Below are 26,975 nucleotides of genomic sequence, written 5' to 3' on the forward strand. Positions count from 1 at the left end.
TAGCGGCGGTTTAAACCGCCGTTACATATTATATGAAAAAATTTCGGGTGAGAAAAGAAGCGTTTAAAACCGCCGCTACCGACCGCCGCAAACTATTTGACCTACCTCGGCAGTCATCGAAACCGCCGCTACAATGTAGGGACGGTGGTATTCACGGCGTTCTACCGGCGGTTAGAAAACCGCCGCTAAGTTTTGTAGGGGCGGTTTAAACCGCCGGTAAAGGTCAAGAAAACCGCCGCCAAAAGTCTCTTTTCCTGTAGTGATCCTATCCAAAACTCCGGAATAGTACAGTTTTCGGGTGGAAAATACTTTTAAAAGAATAGAATTGATTGCTGTGTGTGCATTATTAGCATCATCCTTCGCCTAAGGAGTGTTTAGAGCATGCATCATCGTAAGGAAGGTTAGCTCAATTGTTGTCTGATATCCGCATTGTGTATGTTGTTTGTGTGAGTGGATGAGTGTGTTGTTGTATATGTTATATTGGTACACCGTGCAGATACAGGAAAGACTCTGTCAATGTGGACAGAGAGATTTCTGTATATGTGGCGGGTCTGTTACGTCTTGGGGACAAGTTGTAATTTCAAAAAAATATATATAGGCATTTTTCGCTAGCTTCATTTCAAACTGGTTTACAAAGAAAGGACCTCGGGGCGCGACAGAATATTTGCACTGAATACTTATTCTACATTCAAACTAACAAAATTGAAAATATCACAGTACTATTCTATTATGCCGTAATTAGGTATATTTGTAATGAATACATGTTTCCTATTCTAAACCGAACAAAATTTAATTAAATGCATGAAATATAAGTATGTGACTGTGGAAGCAACTTCTAAACTCTAAACCCTAATCATAACCCTAAACCCTGAATTTTTATAAATGCAACCAAAAATAAAATATACCAGCAGTATTCTAAAATTGAATGAATCTGCTACTTGGTGACGAAGTCCGCGACACGAAAACAGCGAATGCGAAGATGGAACCCTAAACCCCAAAAATAGAAATTTTATATTAAATAAAAAATTGAAAAAAAAAGATTATAGGAATTAAAATAGTCCCTATTTGGTTGAGTCTCCTATTTGGGTTGTGGGAGGTCCGAAATCGCCCCCACTTTCGGGTGCCCATGAGCAAATGAACGAGTAGTACGTCCTGAGATGAATAGGGGAGCGGTGTGGAGCGTCATATAGGCAATTGAGAGGCGACCTCCTACCAATGGAGAGTGGCGGGGACGAGAGAGAGCTGCGAGAAGGTTAGAGCAGGATTTTCTACAGAGCACGAGAATGTGTGAAACAAAAGCACTGCGGGGTGAGAGGCAAGCTCCTACTTGATGGAGAGAGGCGAGAGCGAGAGAGAGGCTAGATCGCGAGAGAGAGGCAAGAGCGCAAGAGAGAGGCGAGTAGGAGAGATAGAGAAAGAGAGAGGGGGACTGCTTCGAATAGGGAAAAAGGGGGTGAGGTTATACCTCTCTTTACTGAACATCGAAACCACCAGATTGGTAGTTGTAGGATGTACACCCCAAACAGGGGTGTACAGGTAGCACTTTCCATATATATATATATATATAAGGGTGAAAAATTATTATACATAGTTTATATTTTTATTTATAAATATTAACATATATATGTATTGAGTAGAGCTCCTGTGCTTTTAAAAACACAGGAGCTCTTGTGCTTGGCATTTTTGCACCGTTGGATCGCTTCGCCTCGAGATCCGCGCGCAGTTAAAGGGTGAACTAGACGGAACGGCAAATAGCGTCGTTCCTCTCTCTCATCTCTCTACACGTGAACCCACTCTCTCTCTTTTCCCTATGGCAACCCACCCTTTCTCTCTCTCTTTCTTCTCATATTTCTTCACCGATTATAGATCTTTTTTTTTCTTTTTTCTCCTCCATCTCTCTTCCTCTTTCCTTTCATCCGGAGCCCTCCGCGCCGACGCTTCCGGAGCCGCGGCAGTACAAGGATCGCTCCTCTTCTTTTCCTTCTCTGGTTCCAAACCAAACCATTTTTCTTTTTTTTTCTTCTCATGTTTCTCCCTCCATCTCTTTCCTCTTTTTCCCTTATTTACGAGTGGTCGTCACGCGACGCCTTCGACTGAGCGCTACTCGCATCACGGAGCCCGCTAACGCGTTTCCAGCCGAGCTTAGGCTTCAGGGCCAATGCGCTATACGATCGCTCCCGGCCGCGGTGCGCTCCCTCGGCCCTGTGAGGATCGATCCCGAGCAACGATCTGAGGATATTGTTCTCCAACTGCGCAACCAAGGTATTCATATTTAAGTGAAATGGTCTTCCTGTGTGTGGAAGGTCACTACCATTGTCACATTGCTATTAATTAGATTAAGAGGAACTCACCATTAAAAGAGGCTATAAACAACTTGTATTATTAGATGCAAATTTATTGTTGCATCATAAAGACTACACAGGTGATTGCAATTGTATTTTGTTGTCGTAAATTGCAAATAATTGCTAGCTATCCGCCACACTAGTAGTACACAATAGATTAATTTCATGATTGTTTAGATGCCCATAACTTAATTATATTCATTATTTATTCTCTTTTAACTCTTTTAACTCTTTCATTTTATTTGTTCATTAGGATTTATTAGGGCTTCCCTACAAAGCAGCTTAATTAAACAAAGAGAATGCCTTACACAGAGAGAATGCCTTTCAAAGAGAAATCAAATTTCGGTGCTATTTGTGTGATTTCGGTGCTTCATTTATTGAAAAAACTATTCTCATTTATTTACAAAGAGAATGCCTTACACATGTTAATTTTAATATTTTGCGCAGGTGATTGATGGCATCTACTACAAATTTTCTTGAAGATAGAACAGTTTGGTGCAAATGTAATAATATAGCTTTAATAAGAACTTCACAGCAAGTTAGAAGTAAAGGAAGGCATTTTTATGGATGTCGAAATTATGGAAAGAATAAGAATAACTATTGTGATTTTTTCATGTGGTGCGATAAAGTGAAATCCAAAGAACTTTTAGAACAAGAAAGTTCTACTCTTTTAAATTTGAAGGAAAGTGTAGACTCTGAACTAGCAGCATATTCTCTAAAAGCTTCAAATGAAGAGATGCTTCAATGCATAAACTATAAGTTGTCTAGTTTGGTTGAGCAAATGGAGAATCTGAAAAATGGAGTTGAAGAAGCGTCTAGAAGGACAACAGCAATGGTGGAAAGAATTGAAGCTGAAAGAAAAATTTTTATTGTATTCATTTTAGTAATTATATGTGTTAAACTTCTATTCGTCTAAATGTAATATGATCCACTGTGTTCATTTGAGGTGTATGTAGGATATTTGCCTCACTTTTAATTTATGAACCAACCTTGACAATTTCATGTGATCACTCGATGATGTGGTGCAGCTTCGTCTCAATGAATCCACTGATTCATCTGTGTTTATAATGTACTTCAAAATTGTGTATGCTTACATTAAACTGCATCTCCCAGTACTTGGCTGATCAACTTGTCCGCAATAAGATGACCGATCAGTTAGCTAGTCTACAACAGTTGGCTTGCATGCCCATCAGCCTTCATGATTTAGCATTTTCCAATTTTTTAGCTTAATGTTAATTACAATTATTTTACAAGTCCAGTTCATTTCCAATTTTTTGTCTAGTTCATTTCCAATTTCAAACTTTCACACATTGATTCATTTATGCTTCCACAATGTCCGAAGAGGTCGTGTTCAATGAAGTCTATGCTAAAAAATGCTCGGTTAATATATCACATTTAAATCCCCCAACAATATCTTCATTCAGCTTCTTGCCAAAGAAAAAGCTTCAGACTTCTCTATTAACAGCAAAAAGAGATAATATCATCTATTTTTATCAAACAAAAACATTGAACAAGGAAGCATGAAACAGCAAAAAGAGATGATATAACGAAACAAAGGAGCTAGCAAAGAATACAGAAGGAAAAGAAAGATTTTGCATGAAGAACACAAAAAGTGAAAGTGCTCCCATACGAGTAGTTTCAGTTTCTTAGTCCACAGACAAGGACTATCTACAAGCAAAAGTCGAGGAGATGAGCTTCAATGATTCAGAACAAAAAATAGACCTCGAAATAACAAAATGAAAGCAAAGAAAACGGTGATCTAGAATTGTTATACATATCCAAAACAATAAGCACAATAATGTTCAACAATCTGCAAATAAGTTGTGTGCACAACAATCTGGAAAGTAAAGTCAGGTACAACACTGATTTGGCACAACAATCTCCAAAAACTTTGGCACAACAATCTGCAAAGGTACAACACTGATTTGTTCTTGCTTTCAAGTCTCTTCGTCATCGGTTTCTTCAAGCCTCTCGCTAAAACTTGGATCGTTAGATGGCACTTCATCAACAATCAACAATCTATTGTGTACTACTAGTGTGGCGGATAGCTAGCAATTATCTAATTAATAGCAATGTGACAATAGTAGTGACCTTCCACACAAAGGAAGACCATTTCACTTAAATATGAATACCTTGGTTGCGCAGTTGGAGAACAATATCCTCAGATCGTTGCCCGGGATCGATCCTCACAGGGCCGAGGGAGCGCACCGCGGCCGGGAGCGATCGTATAGCACGCTGCCTGGAAGGCCTGGAAGGCGTCCGCGAGGAAGGCGTCCGCGCGTCCGAGATCGAGTAGCACTGCGGCCCGGAAGGCGTCGGCGTGGACCACCACCGTAGAGAAGGGAAAATAGGAAGAGAGATGGAGGGAGAAAATGAAAAAAAAAAAGGAAAAATGGTTCTGGTTTGGGAACCAGAGAGGGAGAAAGAGAGAGAGGAGCGATCCTGTAGCGCCGCGGCCCGGAAGGCGTCGGCACGGAGGGGGCGTTCGGGATAAAAGGGAAGAGGAAGAGAGATGGAGGGAGAAAAAGAAAAAAAAAGATCTATAGATCTGGTGGGGGAAAAGAGAGAGAGAGAGAGAAAGAGAGAAAGAGAGGGTGGGTTGCCAGAGGGAAAAGAGAGAGAGTGGGTTCACGTGTAGAGAGATGAGAGAGAGGAACGGCGCTATTTGCCGTTCCGTCTAGTTCACCCTTTAACTNGGGGGTTCACGTGTAAAGAGAGGGGGGTTCACGTCGTTCTTTGCCTTGCCGTTTAGTTCCACCCACTAACTACGCACGAATCTCGAAACGAAGCCAATCCGATGGTAAAAAAATGCCAAGCACAAGAGCTCCTGTGCTTTTAAAAGCACAGGAGCTCTACTCTATATATATTTAATATATTTAATTTATAAAATATAAGTTATAATAATAATATATATATAGCTTAATAATTAATATAAATAAATAATATATAGGATATATTGTAGTGTCCTTAGGGTTTAACTATTGAGATAACTATAGTATCAGTGACTGGTTGACACATCTGTAAAGTGTCGGGACAAGTCGGAGTCGTTTCAGTACGAAATGGATACGAAAACGAAATTAGCGCACTTAAATAAGACAAAACTGAAGTTCTGCCAGTTTACGTCGCCCAGAAGTGGTTTAGGGCGCCTAGATCCAGAGTGCTATTTTGTATTAGATATTGAAGTCATTTCGAACCTTGTTTAGGGCACCTGGTAGTTGGCCCGAAAGTTCACTTCATAAATATTGATCGTGTTGACACGTGTGTGTGGTAGGTGAGATCCGCCAGAACCGGATAGCAAAGTAGTGGACCACTAGGCGGAGAACACATAGTGCAATTTTGTGCAGGCTGGAGAATCTGGCTGCCCACTTCTGAGTTCTGGGCGCGTGAATCTGGGGTTTCCTATAGCAGTACAGGTAAGCGAGGGTTGTTCTTGAGGCTTATTGCACCTAACCTATACTTCTATAAAAAGCTTTGGACGTCCCCTGAGAGTTCTTTTCATCTCATCTTTACAAGGAGGTTGCAATTTTGCATTTTAACCCCTCCAATCCTTCAAATTTCCACTTTTGGCATTGAGGACTTAGAATTCTGCAGAATTCCAGTAGCAACTTGGATAGTTTTTGGAAGTGTGCTTTGTGGGAGTCTCCAATTGCTGTGGGAAAGGATTTCATGGATTGTGGACTTGTTGGAGAGTGTGTGGAACCAATTTAACGGCAAGTAATTGAGGTTAGTATGATCAAATTGCTGTTTTATTGGGATTTTGGTGTTCTTGAGCTGGAATTGAGATTTTCTTGATGTTTTTGGATCCGAATGCCTTGAGAGCTTGATTTTTGAAGTGGGAATTGGTCTTCCATTATCCTCTACTGGTTTTGAACCTGTCCATCACCTGAATTGCAATTTGGAAGGTGAGTTTAGCTCAGATTTTGGATAATTGAGCTTATATATGCCGATTTTTTAGGTTTTGATGGAAAATCTTGAATCTAGATTTGGATGGTGAACCTATTGCTGATTATGGAGTAATCCTTCACTTATTTATAGAGGTTTTGGACCCTTCCTTACAATACAATACACAGATTTCAGCTTTGTGCATTGGATTGCTTATGTGTTGAAGTTCTGGATGCAGGTTCTGGGCATCCAAAAGTTGGGTCCGAATTGGTGTGAAGGCTTTTTGGTGATCGTTTCGAACTCAATTTTGGTGAGGAATCTGGGGAATTGCTCTTTAGCCTATTAAAGTGAGTTAGGTGAAGTTTCACTGCTTTTCGACTTGGGAATTTGGCTAAATTCTATTTTTAACTCGCATAGGCTGAAGTTGCCAGGTTGCAGTTCTCGGCTCAGGTTCTAAGCGCCCAAAAGTACTGCAGAGTGGATTCGAATCCTGTTTTTCAGCTGGTTTGTTTTCGGTTGAGGCTGATTTTGTGCGGGGCTTCTCATGTCGACTTATAGCCATTGTTGGACTAGTGTTTAAGATGGGTAAATGTTATCCGAAGCCCTCGGAATTTCTCCTAAGTATTCGAAAGCTCGGCATGTATAGTTTTGCATATAATCATTCAGTTTAATAGCTCAAACTATAGATTTGTATGATATAAATGAATTCTAAGTTTTAAAGCATGCGTAGCTAATTTATGATGATTATTATCTGCTGAACTCAGATTTGACTTAGGAGAAAACTTATTAACCTACACCTGTCACTTTTTGAAAAGTTATCAAATTTAGCTTCAGGAGCTTTTTTTTTTGTATCACTATTGTTAGTGCGTCGTGGATACTTAAACTAGTGTAGGTTGAGATTACACTCGTGCTGAGTTACAGTAGAGTTAGACTGTTTTGTACTGTCGAGTGCCGTCGAGGCTGACGGTGGATCAGATTCTGATATCTTGTATCAGATTGTGCCAAAGGCACGTGAGCCTTGGTTGTTAGACTAGTGAGACCCAGTTGTATTGATTATAGCCTGTGTGAGCTTGATTGAACTCGACAGAGACACGCTTGTATATTCGGTTGGGTCGCACTCACGAGTATCGCTCCGGAGTGAGGCTTATCTTACGTTGACGCGCAACAGTCCCGTTTTGGGTAGTTTTCTTGGACCAGCCACCCCCGTGGGTGGTGTGCGGTGTAGTTTGGGCACAGGCTGGACTGGCTAGTTGGCGGTCCCTTGAGATTGGGTCAGTTGTGGCTGATTTGTAGCTAGTGATGCATTTATATGTCTACAGAGAGTATGGTATGGATAGCGATAGTATATTGCCATTTAGCTGTAGAGTTTCTTTCAGCTTATTTTACTATCTTTTTACCTATCAGTTTATTACTCATACTGTAGACTTAGTGGGTAGGTCGTTGGGGTCGGTGATGGTACCCACTAAGGACTACTCTGTTTTGCAGTAGTTCTCACACCCATTGTCGCCACTCTTTTTTCAGAGCAGTCAGTTGCTGCTGCTGCTCCTGATCGAGGTAAGGGAGTCACGAGCTAGATCCCTATCTTTCTCGGTCACTTTATTAGAGGAGTACCCCTGCCAGAGATAGTTTTGGATGTGGCCATGTACATACAGTGGATTTAGTTTTACTTTCTGAGAGATGGTTGTATCTTGGGTACTGGATGGTTAGGCTTGTATTTTGGAACTTGTATGTACAGTCTGCCTTTTTATTTATATATGTTTTAATTTTAGCAGCTCTGTACTTCTAGTAGAAGCAATTATCTGTTTGCAGGTACAACTATCGCTTCGTATACATAGAAAATTTTTATGTATACGGCGGGGCGGGTCTGTTGGCGAGCCCGGGGAATGTCATAATCCGAGGCGTGACATATATAATAAAAAAAACTATTGTTTTTCTTTCAACTAAACAAGTGTGGTTAAAAACTTTTTTTCTTTTTCCTACAAACCAAACATTAAAATCCGTAAAAAAAAAAAATTTCTAGAAAAAATTTCTTCCACGATAAATCTTTTTTTTTTTTTTCAAATTTACGTATAACCAAACAGCCCCTTATCCCCCTCGTTTCCCATTCCTCTCCCAAGCCCTAACGTTATGCGTCCCTCTCTCGCTCTTCCTCTCTCTTCTCCTATTCTCTCCTTCCAAAACCTAAACATAAGACGTGGTAATCCAAGGTGATCCTCTGATCCCCTCATCTCTCTCTTATATTCTAATTGAATCTTTTCGATCTCTTCCTCTCCATTTTCTCTCGATTTGCTTATTGAATTGAGGGTTTTGGTGTTACGTTTTGGGCACCAATGGGGTCGTCTTGGTGGTGCTCTTCGTGCCCTGGTGCGGCCATTGCCAAGCCCTAGCTCCCACATGGGAGCACACTGCCACTGTCCTCAAAGCCGTCGCTGCCCTCGGCCGACGCTCATCAATTGCTCGCTTAGGTGTGGAATCGCACACCCTGATTTTGTCTTGTTTCTACTTGATAATTGGTGTTATTGTTTGTGATTGTCATTGTGATTGTGGTGGATTACTTTGAGTCAGAGAATTATGGGTCAGATGTCGAATTGTAGTTGACAGATTTAGTATCGGTGAGTTGCTCGAGTTGCTTGATCGGAGGAGTTGCTTCCTTATTGAACATTTAGAAAATTTGATCCTATTAATTTAGTGGCAAATGCAAATATATCCCTTGGAACTTGGTGCAAGTTGACTTTAGTTGACTATTGTGAATGTAAGGCTGAAGGAGTAAGCAGTTTTCTTTCCACTTCTATGTTCGTAATCATTTTGTTCACTCCAAGTGCACACACCAGTTTGAAGTCTCTGTAGAGATATGGCCTGACTACATCTAGTTAGGGTAATGGTGTTCTCTCTGCTTATGCAGAAGTTTTTAGGGCTTGATCTTAGAGTAATTTATTAAGACACGAGATGTCGGATTCTTCGAATATAGGATATAATTAATCACTTTTTTAACTATCAATTTGATTTTGAGAGAGGAAAAGATATGTACCTTAAAATGCAAACATTTAAATTTTTAAAATTTGGAATATGTTATAATAATTTCAACAGTATACTTTTTAATGGAATTGCTCAATAAGATTCATAGGAGGAAACAAATATGCAGCTTTATCACCACCCCTATCTTAGTGAAAGAGAACATGAGAGGTTCACCTATGAGGTAAAATTATTACTTCTCTTTTTCCTATTAATATTGTTACTTTGGCCTTTAATGTTTTCTCGGACCTCCACATATAGTTTCAGTATTAGTTACATATGTTTCCTTCTTTGTAACTTCTTATATATTTTTTTTCCTTATCAAAGGGAGTGGATGATCTTCCTCGGAAGAAAGCCCGAGCGAGTTCAAAGAATAGAGGTGCGAGAAAAGAATAGGGCTGGCAATCCAGCATGCTGGTCGCAAGCCAGCTCATGTTCGGCTCGAAATGAGTTCGAAATCGACTCGCTCGTTTAGTAAACGAGCCGAACACGAGCTGGCTCGTTAAAGTATCGAGCTGAAAAATTCAGCTCGTGTTCGGCTCGAAATGAGCTCGAGATCGACTCGCTCGTTTAGTAAACGAGCCGAACACGAGCTGAATTTTTCAGCTTGTTTAATAAACAAGCTGAACAAGAGCTAGGGTCGGTTCGCTCGTGTTCGGCTCGATAATAGCTCAATTACATTTATTTTATATTAATATAATATATATATATATATATTATATTAATATAAAATAAATGTAATTGAGCTATTATCGAGCCGAACACGAGCGAACCGACCCTAGCTCTTGTTCAGCTTGTTTATTAAACAAGCTGAAAAATTCAGCTCGTGTTCGGCTCGTTTACTAAACGAGCGAGTCGATTTCGAACTCATTTCGAGCCGAACATGAGCTGGCTTGCGACCAGCATGCTGGATTGCCAGCCCTATTCTTTTCTCGCACCTCTATTCTTTGAACTCGCTCGGGCTTTCTTCCGAGGAAGATCATCCACTCCCTTTGATAAGGAAAAAAAATATATAAGAAGTTACAAAGAAGGAANCTTCTCTGTTTCTCTCTCTCTCTCTCTCTCTCTACGCCCGAAGACCCCCCCGGCAACGTTCTTCCGTCTTCGCCGCTCGCACACTCCCGGCGGCGCATTCTTTGCCGTTCGCATATCTCGATGGAACTCCGGCAGCGGCGCTTTCAGCAGGTTCGTTCTTCGTCTTCCATGATCCTCATCTTTTCTTTTTCTCTTTTTCTTATGATTTTTTTGAGCAGAATATAAGGGAGGGGTTTTCCTTCTCGAGCTTCTAATTAGAGTGTGATGTGATTTTTCTTACAGAAATTTAGGTAGATTGCATCCCGCTCAACTTCCTCCCCGTCGAGCAAAATATCTTTGTGAGTAAGGTAGCAACAATCGAGCCAACGGGCCGAAAACGAGCTAGCTCGAATAAATTGCGAGCCGATCACGAGCTCGAGCCGAAGACGAGTCGACCTTGAGCACTTTCGGGCCGATCTTGAGCTGGCTCTGGCTCTGGCTCGCTCGAGTTCGGCTCGTTGACAGCCCTAGAAAAGAATATTACAAATGGAATTGAAATTTCTGTCTTAGTAGTGCTATATTGCATAAACAAGCGAGATTGACCTGGCCTGATAAGAATTGCTCTTGTAGATGCGGCCCTTGCGCAAGTAGAGTTGCGGAAAAGAACATCTATAAGTAGGGCTTGGGAGGACAACGAGAAGACCGAAGCCGAGAATAAGTAAGATGGTCTCACACTTTGCAGCTTCATCTTCTTCGGTACTCACATACATTCTCTCCCCAGTTGGATATCATTCCGAGTTGGTCTTCAGTATAAGAATTTCAAGTTTTGCCAGGAATTGCAATCTTTCACTTGTTAAAGTAGTTGAAGCAATTCCATGTACTTTCTAAAAATGTTCTTTTTACAGTAATTTTGTAGCTGCATTTACTTGTCAAGTCGAAGGAATGAGTTTACCAGCTTCAAACTATTCAAAATTTGTTAAGTGACAATATGCATGCTTAGTAGCGTAAGTTTACTCGAAATTAGGGGCTAAAAGTTGAATACTTGAACTTCTCAAGAGTTGCTAGTTTATATGACTAGCTTGGTCTTGAGATCTAAAATATAAGGTCTATAAGCAGATAGAAGAACATTTTACTGTATATCTTGACTGATTGCTTTTTATTAAAAATTTTTCCAGTGTAGAAAGCAAATGAGTAACGATAGTTTTCGAGGTCTAAGTTCGGAATGATATCCTTTTATGAATGTTCTTTTGAGCTTCATTTCTAATTTTAGATGCATATGTAGTAGATGGATTCCAACAATTTCGTGCAGTATTGTTAAATTTTGACACTTTGTACTTTTCAAAATTTTTCTTTTGTTTCTTTATATAGTTCAGCTTAAGTTGATATTATTTGCTATTTGGCGGTGTTGATATTCTTTTGCTTCTAAATTTAAAAGTTTATTTGTCTACTGAAGTCAATGAGATTCGATAGTTCAGAAAAAAATATTTATATAGTTCTTTTCAATTTACACATCTACAATTGCTTTGCTGATTAGTTACGAAGAGGAGCTCTTCATTATGATCACGCAATTAGTTTTTTTTCCCATGTTTCTTCTGTTTAAGATTTAAATTAAAAAAAGAATCAAATTTGAAAAAAGAATTTGTCCAATTCCCATATATTCTCTAATGTACACCAAACATGGTAATGAGATTAAATTGTCCAGTCCTACATCAATCCTATTTTGCTCCATACGCAACATTGGGATTGAATGAATCCTGTCTTGCGCCAATCCAGTCCAATCCAATCCAATCCGGTCTTATAATCCTATCCTGTCAAATCTCGGATACCAAACATGCCCTAACATTTCAGGTTTCATTATCGTGCTCGTGGTTCTCAATTTAGTGTAGGATCATTGTTACTTGAATAGTTGTTTTTCTAAATTTAAATTTGTTTATTCTGAATGTCAATTATTCAATTGTATCTTGATTGGTATAAATGTATCTTGAATTGTTTAAGAATCTCCATTATTTGGGTGAATGTAATTGATGTCTCTATGATATTCTCATACTAAACAAGTTTTATTTCATTGTTCTTAGAGCTTAACAGTGTTTAAAAAAGCCCAAGGCGCACCTAGGCGCAAAGGGCTGTTGGAGCCTAGGCGCAAGGCGCAGGCGCGCGCCCGAGAGAGGTCAAGCGCACACTTTCATAGAATTTTGAAATAAGTAAATAATCAAGAAGTGTCTTATTATACTTTCTAATAATTGTTAAGTAGCACTAAATATACTCTATAAAATCATATTATCACAATAAATATTTTATAATTACCCAAATAATCACATTTCCAAAAGGAAAAAAATTAAAAAAAGAAAACAAGCCAAGCAACATATATGATAATTTTGAAAAAGAAAATAGCATAGATAAAAGTAAAGAACAAATTATCTTTTTTATCTCCAAATAAAGGCCAGCATAAAGGTAACTATTAATTCACAAACATATAGAAAATTTTGATGTGAAAAGCATATAATTATAAGCACAAGATCATAAAAAGTAATATGCATAAAAGTTTTAAATTTCAAGCGAACAATCATTAAAAAAGCATCATGATCATGTGAAAGCAGTGATTAAAAAAGCGCGCCTTAATATAGAGGGAGAGGCGAGTTGAGTTGAAGAAGCAGAGAGGGCTAGTCAGAGGCAACCGGAGGTGATGGACGAGCGGGAGAGAGGATCGGTCCGATCGGAGAGAGGGAGAGGGAGCGGACTCAGTGAGAGGAGAGGGAGCGGACTCGGCGAGAGAGAGATGGAGCGGATACATGTTTAGGTTTTAGAACTTTAGATTAGATTGGTTTTGGATTTATTTTACATGTTTTAAACCCATTAGACCAATAAATATAAGATCCAAACCCATTAAAGTATATATTTTTAGATCCAAACCTAGTAGGATCAAATATATATTAGGCGCGCCTTTCTTGCGCCTTGCGCCTTGCCCTAGGCGCGCGTCTAGGCAATGGCGCTTGCCTAGGGGCTGCCTAGGCATCGGCCATTGAGCCTAGCGCCTAGGCGCGCGCCTAAGGCGCCCTTTTTTAATCACTGGAGCTTAATAATGTATACTTGTCTTTGTCATTTTGCTAAAATTGTTGTTTTCATTTGCTTTGTTTAAATAGTATTCAGATGGATCAGACTTCATACAAATTTCATCTCTGAATATATTGGTTCGTAGTAGTATACTTTGAGATGATGAAAGCGTTGTTTTTAGAATAAGTGGTAGCACTAACTTATTCTAAACCCCACACTAGACATCGTTAGGGAGGAAGACGAGCATTACAAAGACATTTCACAAGACATAAATCTCTGAATATTTTTGGTTCATATTTATTTTTATTTAAATTCTAATGGTAAATATGTGAGTAAATGAAAATTTTAAATATAGTGAAAAACAGTATATATTACTATCTAAATTATTGGAATTTGACTATGAAACAGAACACAACAATTTCATGGTCTTCTTAGTAAACCTTCGATGAGATAACTGTGTGAAACAAATGCAGGAATTATACTATTCTTAGTACTCTAGTCCCTAGGAATGAAATTCTTCTTAATCTTCCAATACCTAGGAATGTTGACACCTCCTTAAAGTTATGTGAAAGGATATGTAAAACATTTTAAAGGAGTCGTTTATTGTGCAAGGATTCATGCTATTGAGAATGAGCATGTGAGGGATTTTAAGGGAGGTAAATTTATTATGTAATACTAAATTAGTAAAACAACAGGAAGTTCCAAAAAAGTAGCGAGAAGAACGGAGAACATATGTTTGCTCATAAGGATATTATGGAAGATTTAAATATAGATGACAATTTTGAAGGCAGATATTAGAAAATTATGGAAGATTTTTTGGTTGATGGTTTTTTAGCTTGCAATGGTTGTATGAGGATTAGAATCTTATGCTCCATTTGGATGGAGAGTTAAGGAAAGAAAAGAAGAGAAATGTGGGAGAGAAAATCAACTTCTCATGTTTGGATTGAAACGAGAGAATAAAAGAGAGATGGAAAAAAATGACCTTCTATAATGTTCAATCTCATTCTCTCAAGAAGTGTAGAAAAAGGAAGAGAAATTGTTTCCTTTTTGTCTTCCATCAATTTAAACAACAGGGAAGAAAATTAGTTCTTTCTGTTTTTTTGCTCTTTCCTCTTCGTTTCTCGTATTTCAATTGGTTTGAACAGATCTTGATGTCTTCTCGAGAAAGAGAAACTGTTTTTTATAGGAATTTCTCACTATTTTTTAGTTTACGAATGGTCAAACAAGTTTATGATGGGCATCATATGAACATATTGATCTAATTTTTAGTTGCTAGAAGCTTCAAATCACTAATAATAGTAGTGTTAATAGTTAATTGTCAGTTCTTGCATATTTGAGTGGTTGACTTTAACCTAAAAACATTGTTGTTGTACTAAAAGAACATTAGTTGTTCCAACCTAATAAGGATGATATGACTTTTCTCTAACATATGATTAAGGTGGACTTAAGTGAGGGATAAACCTTGTTTTTAGTGATTTTTATACAGTTTCTTTTGGCTAATGGTAATCGTTAGAGAGTGAAAAGTAGGGTAAAATATTGCTCTTTAAGCATTTTCACAATCAAATGTTAGAATATATATGCTCTGGTTGTTTCCTGCCACTTTCACTTTGATTGTTGAAGACATTAAGATCTACTAGTTCTTGATGCCTGCTTTAATAAGTTTTTTCTTTTGGTTGTCCAGAATAGAAGAAGAAAAGAAGAAGAGCTCTTTATTTCTTTATTTTATCTTGAGTTTTTCTTTTCCTTTCTATGAGCCAAAACTTCTTCCTTCATTCCTGTTTGCTGGCTTGAAAGTTATTCGATTAGTATGGTATACATACTTTCGATTGTTTGACCTAGATCAGTGCTGAGTCTGCTTTTCAAAATCCTTGTTATTTATAAAAGAAGACCTATACCACATCCCCAATTTTGTGAACTCTGTGGAGCTAAAACCAAACTACTTACTGGATCAATTTGCTGAACCATTTCTATATCTGCTGAGATCTATTAAAAGGATAGACAGAGGGAAATAAGATCTCTTATCAGATCTCTAAAAGTGGACTTGATGGGCTTGTTGGAAAACTTCGAACCATCATACAATCCTCTTTTGCTCATGGTGCATATTGTTGGTTTATAGAGATTGTAATAGTTAAATTTTGATCTCTTTGGAAATTTGAAGTTTTGAACCCTTTATACTGTTGAACATAATTCAGTTCTAGCGTGTTGGGTTCACACTTTGATATAATTGTTCTACTATTTTATTTTACTGAGGATGTGTGGTAATTTTTTTTTTCTGTCATTGTGCATGATTAGGACTAGAAGTAGAGTTGTTCGCTTCCACTTATGATGAAATTATTTATTTTGGAATAATTGAGACTTGAACAATTGGCTAGTGAACATAATTTAAAGTTTCTTGTGGGATTTCGAAATTTTGACTAAGTTTTCCTTGTGGGATTTAAAAATTTTGACTAAGATTTTTGATTCTCCTTTGAAATATTGGTATGTACTTATAACATAACATTAGGTTTTTTTATAACTTTGGAATCGTGAATGTGTGTTTTGATTCTTCTAAAATATGGAAACTTGGTTGATTTGAGAAATTCTGGTTGAACTCAACTAAATATAATTAATGCTTGGAACACCTTTTATGGGTACATTTACACGTAGCTGGTGCAGAAGAGTTCTTTGTTTTACAACTTTATTCCTTCTCAATGTTGCAATACCTAGACACTTTATTACATGCAACTCCTATATGCTCCTACATTGCATCAATACAGGTGTTTATATTATGAAGTGTTGGAAATTTGTCTTTTCACAACTTGATTTCAAAATTTATTTACCACTGAGCTTATGTTTTTCATAGTTCTGTTAAGTACAATTAGTAAGTGTGTCTTTCAGCTAAAACAAGTCTCAGATGCTTCTTGCAGAACTTGTTTTAATTCTCTTACTTTTATTGTATTTAAAGTTGTGGTAGAGGCTGGATAACAAATACACACCAAGAGTTTAATAAATCATATTGTAAGGCTCATAATAAGTAACTGGCAATTGATAATGAAATCTAAATTCTAGAAATAGCAAATCAATTTTTAACTCGTTAACCTGTCTATCTTTATATGAATTTATAGCCATTTTTAGATGGAAGAGCTATTAGAATTTGTCTTTTCACAACCTTGATTTCAATTTTACTAGTGAATTACCCGTGTGATGCTGCGGATATAAAATTATTTTTATATAATTTATTTTTTTTAATATTTTATATAGTTCTATAAGTCTAATTTAATTAAAGAAAAATTATATAAAAATAATTTAATAGTTAAATCTATTTAAATAAAGTCATTAAAATTGGTATATGCGCAAAGAAATTTATACAACAATTTATTTTATAAAAATTTATATGAAAAGAATTTGAGAAAATCTATCAAAATAATTTTTAAAAAAATCAATAAATAGAAGAAAAATAAAATTGTAGAAGAAATTGTTTAATAAAATTAATTATATAATACACATATACACTATATTTCTAAAATTTTAGTTCTGAAATTAAATTCTGTATTTTTATACAGGATATTTTACGTACATCTATCAGGTTAGTTTTATTACGGCGATTTATTAGCGTATTATTAATAAATTAATTTATAATTTCATAGAATTTAGAGATTTAAAATTTTAAATTTTGAAGTTTAAAATTTGAAAATAAATATTATTAAGTTAAATAAAATTTAGAATTTAAAATATAAAATATAAAATTTGAAATTTAAACTTTAAAATTTAAAATTTAAAACTTTAAAATTAAAAGTATCAAAATTTAAATTTGATCCCAAAATTTAAAATTATATATAATATATTATATATATATATATATATAATAATATATATATATATATCTAGTAGGGACGAGAAAGGAGGGTTTGGGGGGGAGGGACACGTGTCACCTTTTGGTTCCCCCAGACCCTTCTTTAATGTAGTAGAATAGATTTTACCCACTGAGCTCATGTTTTTCGTAGTTCTATTAAGTACAATTTAGTAAGTTGTCTCTTTCAGGCTAAAACAAGTCTCAGATATTTCTTGCAGAACTTGTTTTAATTCTCTTATTTTTATTGTATTTAAAGTTGTGGTATAGGCTGGGATAACAAATACACACCAAGAGTTTAATAAAATCAAATTTATAAGGCTCATAATAAGTAACTAGCAATTGATAATGAAATCTAAATTCTAGAAATAGCATATCAATTTTAACTTGATTAAACCTATCTAATCCTTTATATGAATTTATAGCCATGTTTAGATGGAAAAGCTATTGATGAAGGGGACATATTTGTAGCATTGAAACAATTGAAATAGTTTAAAACATTATCTGAATAGAGGTTTTTGGTGGTTATGGGTGCTTGTTCAATAGTACAATACAAGAGGCTAATAAGAGAGATTTTTATTGGATTTGATCGAATGATTGAGAATTTAGACCCATCGAGATTTATGTTGAAATTGTTGCAGAAAAACTCACTTCGCTTTGAATGTTACTAGTGAATGGCTGTTTGTTACCACGTAAGTCGGCACGTAAGTCGGGAACTCATTATGGAGAAAGTCCTCTAAATTTAGAGGAAGTTACCTACTATGCCATTTTCGCTCAATTGTTTGTTTTCATGAAAGCCTCTGTAGATGGTTTTATTTAACGGATCTTATGTTATTATAGATTATTTTATTTAAACAAATTTGATGCAAAGTTATTTTAAACTAAAGCAGTATGGAATAAGTCAATTTTGTTACTGTGGACCACATTCACCAAACCAAATAGCAGCACTTATGACTGACACCGAAAGTCAAGTTTACCTACTTCTTTTACACCTAAGCACATGCCCCCAGTATGCATATCACAAACCACCATTTGGAGTAGAGAATGCTTGTGAGTTTCTACGATTGGTGGAAGAAGATGATCGCCTTCTTAAAAGTACAAGATTGGAACTTAGAACCTCCATGTCTCCTTTGCCCTCACAAGAAAATCTTGGATGGATTAGAATCTCAAATTGTTACCAAATTTTGTTAGATTTTGTTAGGATGATCGCCTCTTAATGAGTGCCTATACACTTAAGCAGGGAAGAAGCCTCTTCTAACTAAAGCTAGAAGTTCATATTGAAAAATTTTACATCAGAAACTCAAAGATTTAGAAGCTTTCTTTTCAAGAGATAAATTAAACTGTAGAAGAATAATTCAAAAGAAAAAGAAAAACAAGTCTTTAATCTCATAGATGAAACATTCCTAGCCAAACTAGAAATTAGAAGTATCACCCTTAAACAAATTCCTTGGGCGTTTCAAATTTTTGACCTGTCAAAGTTGGCCTCGATTGGTTGAAAATCGACCTGAAGCTCTGGGAAGAGAATGAATAGTAACTATCTCTCCTTTAAGGGACATAGTGTCCTATATTCTCACTCACTGCAATCGCTTTGTTTGCTATCTCTTTTTTGCATTGATTAGTTGAGAGTTACGTTTTGAGTGGTGAAGATCACACCTATTTCCTCTCTAGTAGTATAAGATTGAACTTCAATCAGTACACTTTTGTGTTTTGTTTTGCATGGCTTTTTCTACCCACTTCAGTTTTGTTGTCTTAGGCTTCTGCATTGCTATGTGCACACCAAGATTCTACAAAGCCGCCATAAGTGAGTCAAATTAACTAAAAATGAACTATAGATTTCTATTTTATGTGATGTGTATAACAATATGCCAACTTTTCTGCAAAACTAGTCAATAGGATATATCTCATTCTTTTTTGTCCAATCTTTATTTACATTATCTTAATTCATCAGCTTCATTATTTTATCCTTTTTTTCCTAGGGCATTAATATAATCTTGTTTAATTTTCTCTGAACCAATTTCTTTCTCATATCAAATCGTGATTTATGTTCTCTTGCAATATGTTTGAGAATGGGGACTAGCTATGATCTTCCCTTTAAGGGAATCAAATTTTCCAGCATTCGGAGATAACGTAGTAGGTAAGTGGTGGATTGGCCTTCAAACGTCTCGTGGATTGGCCTTTAAACGTCTCGTGGATTGGCCGTCAAGCATCTATTGCCATCATGATTTCACACGGCTTTTGAGTCAAAGTACCTCATCAATCTTCCATTATTTAGCTTTTTAGATCACGTAAGGAACTTTTTTCCTTATTTTAAAGTGACTAAAAATTGTTTGAAGGATATTGTTTGTAAGAGGGGAATTTCCTCTCTTTTGTATTAAATTCCTAAGATTAGTACTTCTATTGGGCGTGTTTAGCAGATATCTTAACAAATTTGCCTTCCATTGGAGAGAGAAACCATTGGTATCTCTTTTCTTTAAAGAGGAGATATGCCTGTGAGTGAAGGATCTAGCATTGACTCCAAACATTGCAAGTTTTCTATTTTATCAATGCAACAAAAGCATGTGTGAATTATGCTTAACAAGCATCAAAAGCATTTGGAATTTAAAGCAATTCCCTTAGTTTTGGCATAATCACCTAGCCCATTAGTGCTAGCTACTTGTTGGGCTATAACCACGGGCCCAAAATGCTTGAACTCAAGTTATTAGTACTGGAGGGTTTAGTCCTCATATAGCTTAACACAATCCTTTTCCAATTTAATGTGGAACTATTGGGTGTTATTAGCTCCTTCCAGCTAGGGTCTAATGTTCTTATTAGACCCATCACACATGGTCCAAGGCGAGGATTTAAGTGTCGTTGCATGGGGGCGTGCCGTTGTTTGCCTTGCATGGTACGACACAGGCATGCTTGCGTGTCAATGGATACGCATGACCTCCTAATGATACGCTTTGGTAGTAACTTATTTTAGTTTTTTGGTTCCAGTAAGCTCTTATAATGTTATTTTGAAAGGTTTAGTTAAATAATTTTGAATATTGGTTATGTATAGCTTACTACACTTACCAATTAACATACTGGTAAGCTTTTTTATATGTAAAGTACAACTATACATTATAGAGAATAGAAATTAAAATATAATAATAAAATTCCCAAGTACAATAATTATATAAATTTATATGTTTACCGAGAGATGAGTACTTAATTCCACATAGATCGATGAATCAGAAAAATTTGTTAGATCTATCCATAAAAATTTAGCTATAAATTATATGACAATAAATTAAATAAATTTAAGTATCAATCGATTAAATTTAGCTTTTAATTTTATCATTATTTTCAATATTCTGACTCCAAAACTTAGTTAATTCGCGATTAATACGCGAATTATTCGCGAATTTTTGAATATACGAACTAAACGGTCCGTCCCCGTATTTTTTCGAATAGTTCGGGAAAAAACGCGTATTCTTCCCCAAAAATAATTATTCGCGAATTATTCGCGATTCGCGAATGATTTGCCCAAAAAAACGGTGCTTGCAGTCGCGGATTTGCAGCCGAGGGTCGCGTCGTCGCCGCTCCTGTCGCCGAGCTCGTCCGGGTCGTCGTTGTCGTCGTCCCGGCACCGGGAGCAAGAGCCGCGGAGGCAGATCCGGCCTCGTTGTCGTCCTCCTCCACCGCCATGGCCGGCGCCGGGAGCAAGAGCCGCGGCGGCAGCGGCGGTAGATCCGCTCGAGGCCGTCTGCGGAAAAAAGGAAATGGAAGTGTGGAACAGTGTAAATGTCGGGGCTTTTTGGAGGTATACACCATGCGCGGTCCACGACGCCACTTCGGCCTCGTGGACCGTATGAGAGGGAGGTCCACAGTGGTCCTCCCTCTCATTTTATATATATATATATTATAAATATATATATTCATTTATTATATATAATATTTTATTTTTATATTTTATTTTTATATAGAAATATTATTATATAATATTTTATTTATAAATTTGTAATTATTTATTAATATTTCTAAATAATTACATGCTGCTTCTAAGGCAAAGCATGGTTCAACGCATCCAGAGCAAAGAGCCATACTCCCAAATCCCATTGCCTTCTGTAAAAAATCCCTGAAGCTTAAAGGACGATCTTTTCGACGCCAAGTGAAGAATGAAGCACGCCTCCTATTAGATATAGCATCCTAGCTCCACAAATATTTCCTATGGCTTTTATTTTTCTGTCCTTCCTGTAAATTTCTTTTTATCAACTGCAATCTGGAATAAGGAGTCTGTACAAACAAGTCCTTTCTTTCCCCCCCGGGAAGTCCCGGAAGGGAAACCTTCTAGCGTTGTGATGTAAGTTTTATCCTTTGTTAATATTATATTTCTCGAACTCTTCTATCCATGGCATTTTCTTTGCCCCATGATTCCCTTTCTTTGGACTCTTAATGAAAATTTATGGGTTCTCTTTGGATAATTATTTCAGCTTAAGCAAGTGTAAAGCATATATGCTTGGCAGATTTGATAAGAGTAATGCTCTGTAAAATTCGCCATTGATAGCCAGAAGTGCTTTGCGGCGTTAGAGCGAGATTCTCTGAAAACTGTACGCCAAGAGGGTCTTGTGCACCAACACTGTGTCTTAAGTGGTGTTATCCACATTAGAAAATTAAATTTCATCATAAGTCCGAGTTTTAGGAAAATTGCATCATCGAAAATTTAATGAGATAAAGAGTTTTAGAAATATAAAAAACAATCGAAAAAATTTCTATCGTAATTTCTAGAAGGGAGTACCAGACGGGACCTACCTACTTAAAAAGGCTTTAACACAGTTTATTTTCCACAACGGAGATTTTAAATTTGAACTTCATCCTATTTTTATTCATACTTCAAATATCCTTCAAGACATATATTTATTTCTTTCCTTTCCTTTTTTACTGTGAACTCTCTATCAAACAATTTCATCTAGACATCCACCTATCCATCCCTATTAAATTAATATTATTATTAAATATTAATAATAATATATATAGTATATTAATTATTATATAGCCGAATTTTTGATTCCGAATTTTTAATTGGTGAACGTATAATATCCGTATAAATCACGTATTCGAATAATTACCGAATCCGTTTTTTAGCCGTATTTTTCAACGAATTTAAAAATCAAAAGACGAATTTTATCCGAATTATACCCGTACCGAATTTTTGCCGAATCCGAATTAACTAACTATGCTCCAAAATTAGAATTTTATGTTAGATGTGCCGCGGAATTTGGTTAGTGAGTTCGATTTTGTGCCCTGATTCGCCAAAAGCTTCATGGTGTGACAAATTTTAAAAAATAATTTGTGAAGAAAAAGTGGATGTCTGTGGTGGAAGCTGAGGGCTCGGGCCAATGGTTATAGCCCGTGGTATGGATCGGATCTGAAAATTAAAAATTTGACCATATATAATAATTAAATTAAGAACTATTTTTAACTTTTATAAACTATCGATTAAAAATTGCCTAATTTTATATTTCTTCAAAAAATGAGCTTTACAAATCAGAAATGTTCAAAATATATGAACAAAAATTTAAATTATAACTTTTTTTTTATTTACCTAATAAGTAGATTTTTGATTTGTAATTTCTTTGCCTTTTTTTTAAGCGACGAAAGGAAAAGAAGGGGACACAAAGGGCGACCAAAAGAAAAAGGAAAAAGGAAAAAGGAAAGAGGAAAAAAAAAAGATTCTCACTCCCCACGAGTAACACAATGTGTGTATGTTGGGGGGGGTGCAAAAGGAAGAAAAAAAACCCACAAAAAAAAATCAGCACGATATTGTCCCGTGATATCCGTTTGGGGTATCATGGCATGGGAGGGTCCTGCAAGACCCCCCCCGTACCTTACCCGCCACCCTGTGTTGTATGGCACGGGGCGGCACTTGAATCTCTGGTCCAAGGTGATGTAGGACTTTAGAGGCGATTTCTACGGGTTCAAAAGGTGGCTCCAACCATGTTTATGGTGTAGCACTTTTTCCTACATTCACTTGTATTCTATAGCTGCTGGCTGGCAACTTCTTTGATTTCGTCTGTTATGACATAGCCTACTAGTACTAGCTAGTACTAGCAACTTGCTGGGCCCAAGTAATCGGCTCAACATGCTTAAAACCAACCCACTAATGCTGGTGTCGTCAGCGCTTATATATTGAGACATAATGGCTTCTATCCAATATAGGTAGCTTTGTCTTTCTAGTGACATGCAGTGCTAGTAAGATAGTTGCATCTTTCTCTGCAAAGACCATACCTTTTTGCTTCCTAGAACAATTGCATAATCCTTTCTTTGGGTTTTGAAAGCAAGAATATGTTGTTTATTTTCTTATGAAGTCATTATAAGTACATCTGACAAAAAGATAGTGTGGCGCCCTACTTCCCGAGGGTCACCCATCCTAGGACTACTCTAGTCCTAGCACACTTAACCCTTTTAATCTCTTCGGTCTAGCCACCGCCCAAAATACTATAGCCGGGTTAAGAGGTTCAGGCCTATTATATCTTATGTATATAGGATTATTCCAAATACTAGGGGTGTCACATTCCAACCCCTTTAAACCCTGGCGTCCTTGTTAGGGGTTAAGAAGTTCAGCCGTATTATATCTTATATATAGGATTATTCCAAATACTAGGGTGGTCACATTCTTCCCCTCTTTAAGCATACTAGGGTGGTCACATTCTTCCCCTCTTTAAGCTCTGGCGTCCTCGTCAGGTTCAAGCATATTCACAAGCACTATACGATATGAGACTCGTCTCATCGGCATTAGCCGACCTTATGGCTCTACCCACAACGGTCATCAGTTGAGAAGCCACGCCCTGCCCGTTGTATAACTCTGGCTTAGTCGAGATTCATCTCACATTTTCGACTTGTGATTTGCTCTGATACCAACTGTGACGCCTCACTTCCCAGAGAGTCACCCATCCTAGAACTACTCTAGCCCTAACATGTTCAACCTTCTTAACCCTCTGGATCTAGCCATCGTCCAAAATGTTATAGTCGGATTAAAAGATTTAGCCATATTATATCTTATATACAGGACTATTCCAAATCCTAGGGGTGTCGCGGATGGGTTGGGTAACCCGCAAACAGGTTATGGGTTGGAAGGGTGTGAGCAAGAATTACCATTAATTTTGTGATTAACATGCTTACCTACCAGCTAGCTGGAGGGCGGAATACCCACATAATTTTTTCTTTGTATAACAATAGATTTATGAATTGAAAATTCTTCTTATTATTTTTAAAGTTCTAATTGCAATATCACGTTACTATTACATTACCTTCTTCAAAACTTTAAATCAAAATCGTTTAACAATTAAAAATTTACAAACATAGAGAATATTAAAAAAAACATCATTTTAAAAACACATTCCTCATAGTTTCAAGATATATTTCAAATAATTGCATTAAAAAGAAAGAGAAATTTGCAGGTACTCGTGACCTAACCCGCATACCTTCATTTTTGTGGGTAACCCCTTATTTTACCTACTCACGGGTATGGGTATATGTTGCCAGGTCCATTCATAATTTACATCCATTCAGTTGAGATGGTGTGAATTTGCGATATGTAGAACCTCATATTCTCATTAAATATGTTTGGGCGATAGTTCTTTTAGTATTAGTGGTACTATGATAGAATCTGATCATTGCACACTTCTTACTACTACCTATCGTACTTTTCCCCTCTCCTCTCTTATTAAGCATGTATGTCTACTTCGCCAGATCAATGTCTCTTCGAGGACACATGCCACCGCCGCTGGAAGGGCGACCAATTCAAGCCCCAGGGATGATGCGCCACGGACCTTTCCCTAGCATTGCCTCTGCCAATCACCTCCACCCGCTAGACCCTGTACCACCACCCCCACTACTAGCAGCATCACCAACTATCTTGGAAGAAAAGGTAGCAGTTCAGGAAGCTGAGATGGAAAGACTTGCAATAGAAAATCAGAGACTAGCTGCAAGCCATGTAACCTTGAGGCAGGAACTTGTTGCTACCGAGAGAGAAATGCAAATGCTGCAAGCTCAAATGGCTAGTATCCACACTGAGAGTGATATCCAAATTAGGGCCTTGCTTGAGAAGATTGGGAAAATGGAGGTAAATATCCGTGCTGGTGACTTGTTGGAGAAGGAATTGCGACAAGTTCACATGGAGGCCCAGGCTCTCTTTTCTGCAAGAGAGGAACTCACGGCTGAAATCCGACAAGTTACTGAAGAACTACAGAAAGCTTCTACTGAGCGAAGAAACTTGCCTGAGATGTGCACTGAACTAGATGCCTTGAGACAAGAGCATCAAAAATTACGGTGAGCAATCCATGATTGTTTGTTTGTGGAAATTTGTGTTGTCTATCCTTTATACTTTCTTGCTTACAATACTGAAAGCTTGTTGGGGGTACATAGAATAATTTTGTAATTATGATGATGTGAAAGGACCGCATTCGAGTATGAAAAAGGTTCAAATATAAAGCAAGTGGAGCGAATGCAAGCAATGGAGAATAACCTAATATCAATGGCCCGAGAGGTCGAGAAACTTCGAGTGGAAGTGTTGAACGCTGAGAAAAGAGCACAGGGTATTTTTTTTTGACTTTCTTTTCTATCCTTTACTTCCTATCAAGGATTGCCATGCCACTGGTACGGGGTCTGTTGGTGTGCCATCAACACAACACAGCAAGCTGGCACGCTTTGGCACACATCCGTTTATAGGTCAGCATAGCCCGCATGAGCGACATGGGCTTATCGACACGAGTGGCATGGGCGGCACGTGTTGGCCGTGCCAGATCATGTTGACTAGCACGACAATCCTTACTCCCTATGAATATCTCTATACATTTTGTTTAGTTCACCATTACTCTTTAATTATGTAGGGCCAAACCCTTATCGAGGTGCATTTACAACTCCAGGCCTTGCACATCCTGCAATAGGGCAAGGCAGCGGACACCCCAACAATGCATTTGTCCAAAGTGGTGGCAATAATGCAGGTGTTAGTTATGGCCATAGTGGTAACTATTCCGCCTCTACTTTTGTTAGTGGGGGGCCACCTAGCTATGCTGATGCCTATGGAATATCTCAGAACCTCGCAAGTAGTGGGGCAACGGCGGAGGGAACAAATATATATAGTGGTTTGACTGCTGCTGTATATTCTGATGGCTACGGAAGGCAAACAATTCCAGTTATTAATGCGACAACAGCCGGAGAGGGATTGAACCCCTATAGTAGTACAAATGTTCCAACTTCGTATGATTTAACAAGAGGAGCTCCATCGTCCACTAATGGGTAGAGGTATTCGGCATATTGAAAGAAACTTCAATACATTTGCCATAAGATTTAGCCTTGTGCTTAATCATTTTAGGCTTTGTGAGAATTCTAGAGTAATCTAGGATGATGTGCTGCACTTCTCACCTGCTTCACTATCATCACTAGCTCTGAATTTTTTTACCTTTGGTACATATAGGCTTTATGGCGTGACTATGTCTTGTTATTTATCTTTGTATCATGATCGAAGTTCTTCATGCCAGTTGGACATTCTAGTTTTGAGCTGATATGGCGTAGTTATAAAATTGCTCGGCTTGGATGAGCATAGCCCACTCACATTCTGGTAAAGATTATGTTTCATACACTAGAATATAAGAAATTTCTTATGTTTCATCTACCTTAATCTCGGTCTATCCTTTTTTTTTTTATTATTTTGTTTATAAGAAGCAAAAACTCACTAGTATGTCAACAAAGTTCTTATGTTGCATCTTCCTTACTTACGGGTCTACCCAATTTTGTATTATTTTGATTATAAGAAGCACTACTTTTTGCAGCAAGCTCATATTCCTTTTCTCTTGGCTCATTTACTGCATCTTGTGCTTACG

General features: G+C 37.3%; 1 protein-coding gene across 11 annotated transcripts; it reads left to right on the forward strand.

The window, feature by feature from the left end:
- LOC109726596 (protein FLX-like 2) lies at positions 10,278-26,773 on the forward strand. 11 transcript variants are annotated; one of them, XM_020256290.1, is made up of 7 exons: positions 10,278-10,421; positions 10,530-10,618; positions 10,881-11,006; positions 12,326-12,417; positions 24,844-25,422; positions 25,549-25,688; positions 25,983-26,773. In XM_020256290.1, the coding sequence occupies exons 3-7, from the start codon at positions 10,974-10,976 to the stop codon at positions 26,393-26,395; spliced, it is 1,257 nt and encodes a 418-aa protein (XP_020111879.1). In that variant the 5' UTR covers positions 10,278-10,421; positions 10,530-10,618; positions 10,881-10,973; the 3' UTR covers positions 26,396-26,773. The 11 variants fall into 11 exon arrangements, with proteins under 11 accessions (XP_020111879.1, XP_020111878.1, XP_020111877.1 ...); XM_020256289.1 differs by having other exon boundaries at positions 10,530-10,609; XM_020256288.1 differs by having other exon boundaries at positions 10,554-10,618.

The sequence above is a fragment of the Ananas comosus genome, linkage group 21 (genome assembly GCF_001540865.1).
Source record: "Ananas comosus cultivar F153 linkage group 21, ASM154086v1, whole genome shotgun sequence".
NCBI lineage: Eukaryota > Viridiplantae > Streptophyta > Magnoliopsida > Poales > Bromeliaceae > Ananas > Ananas comosus.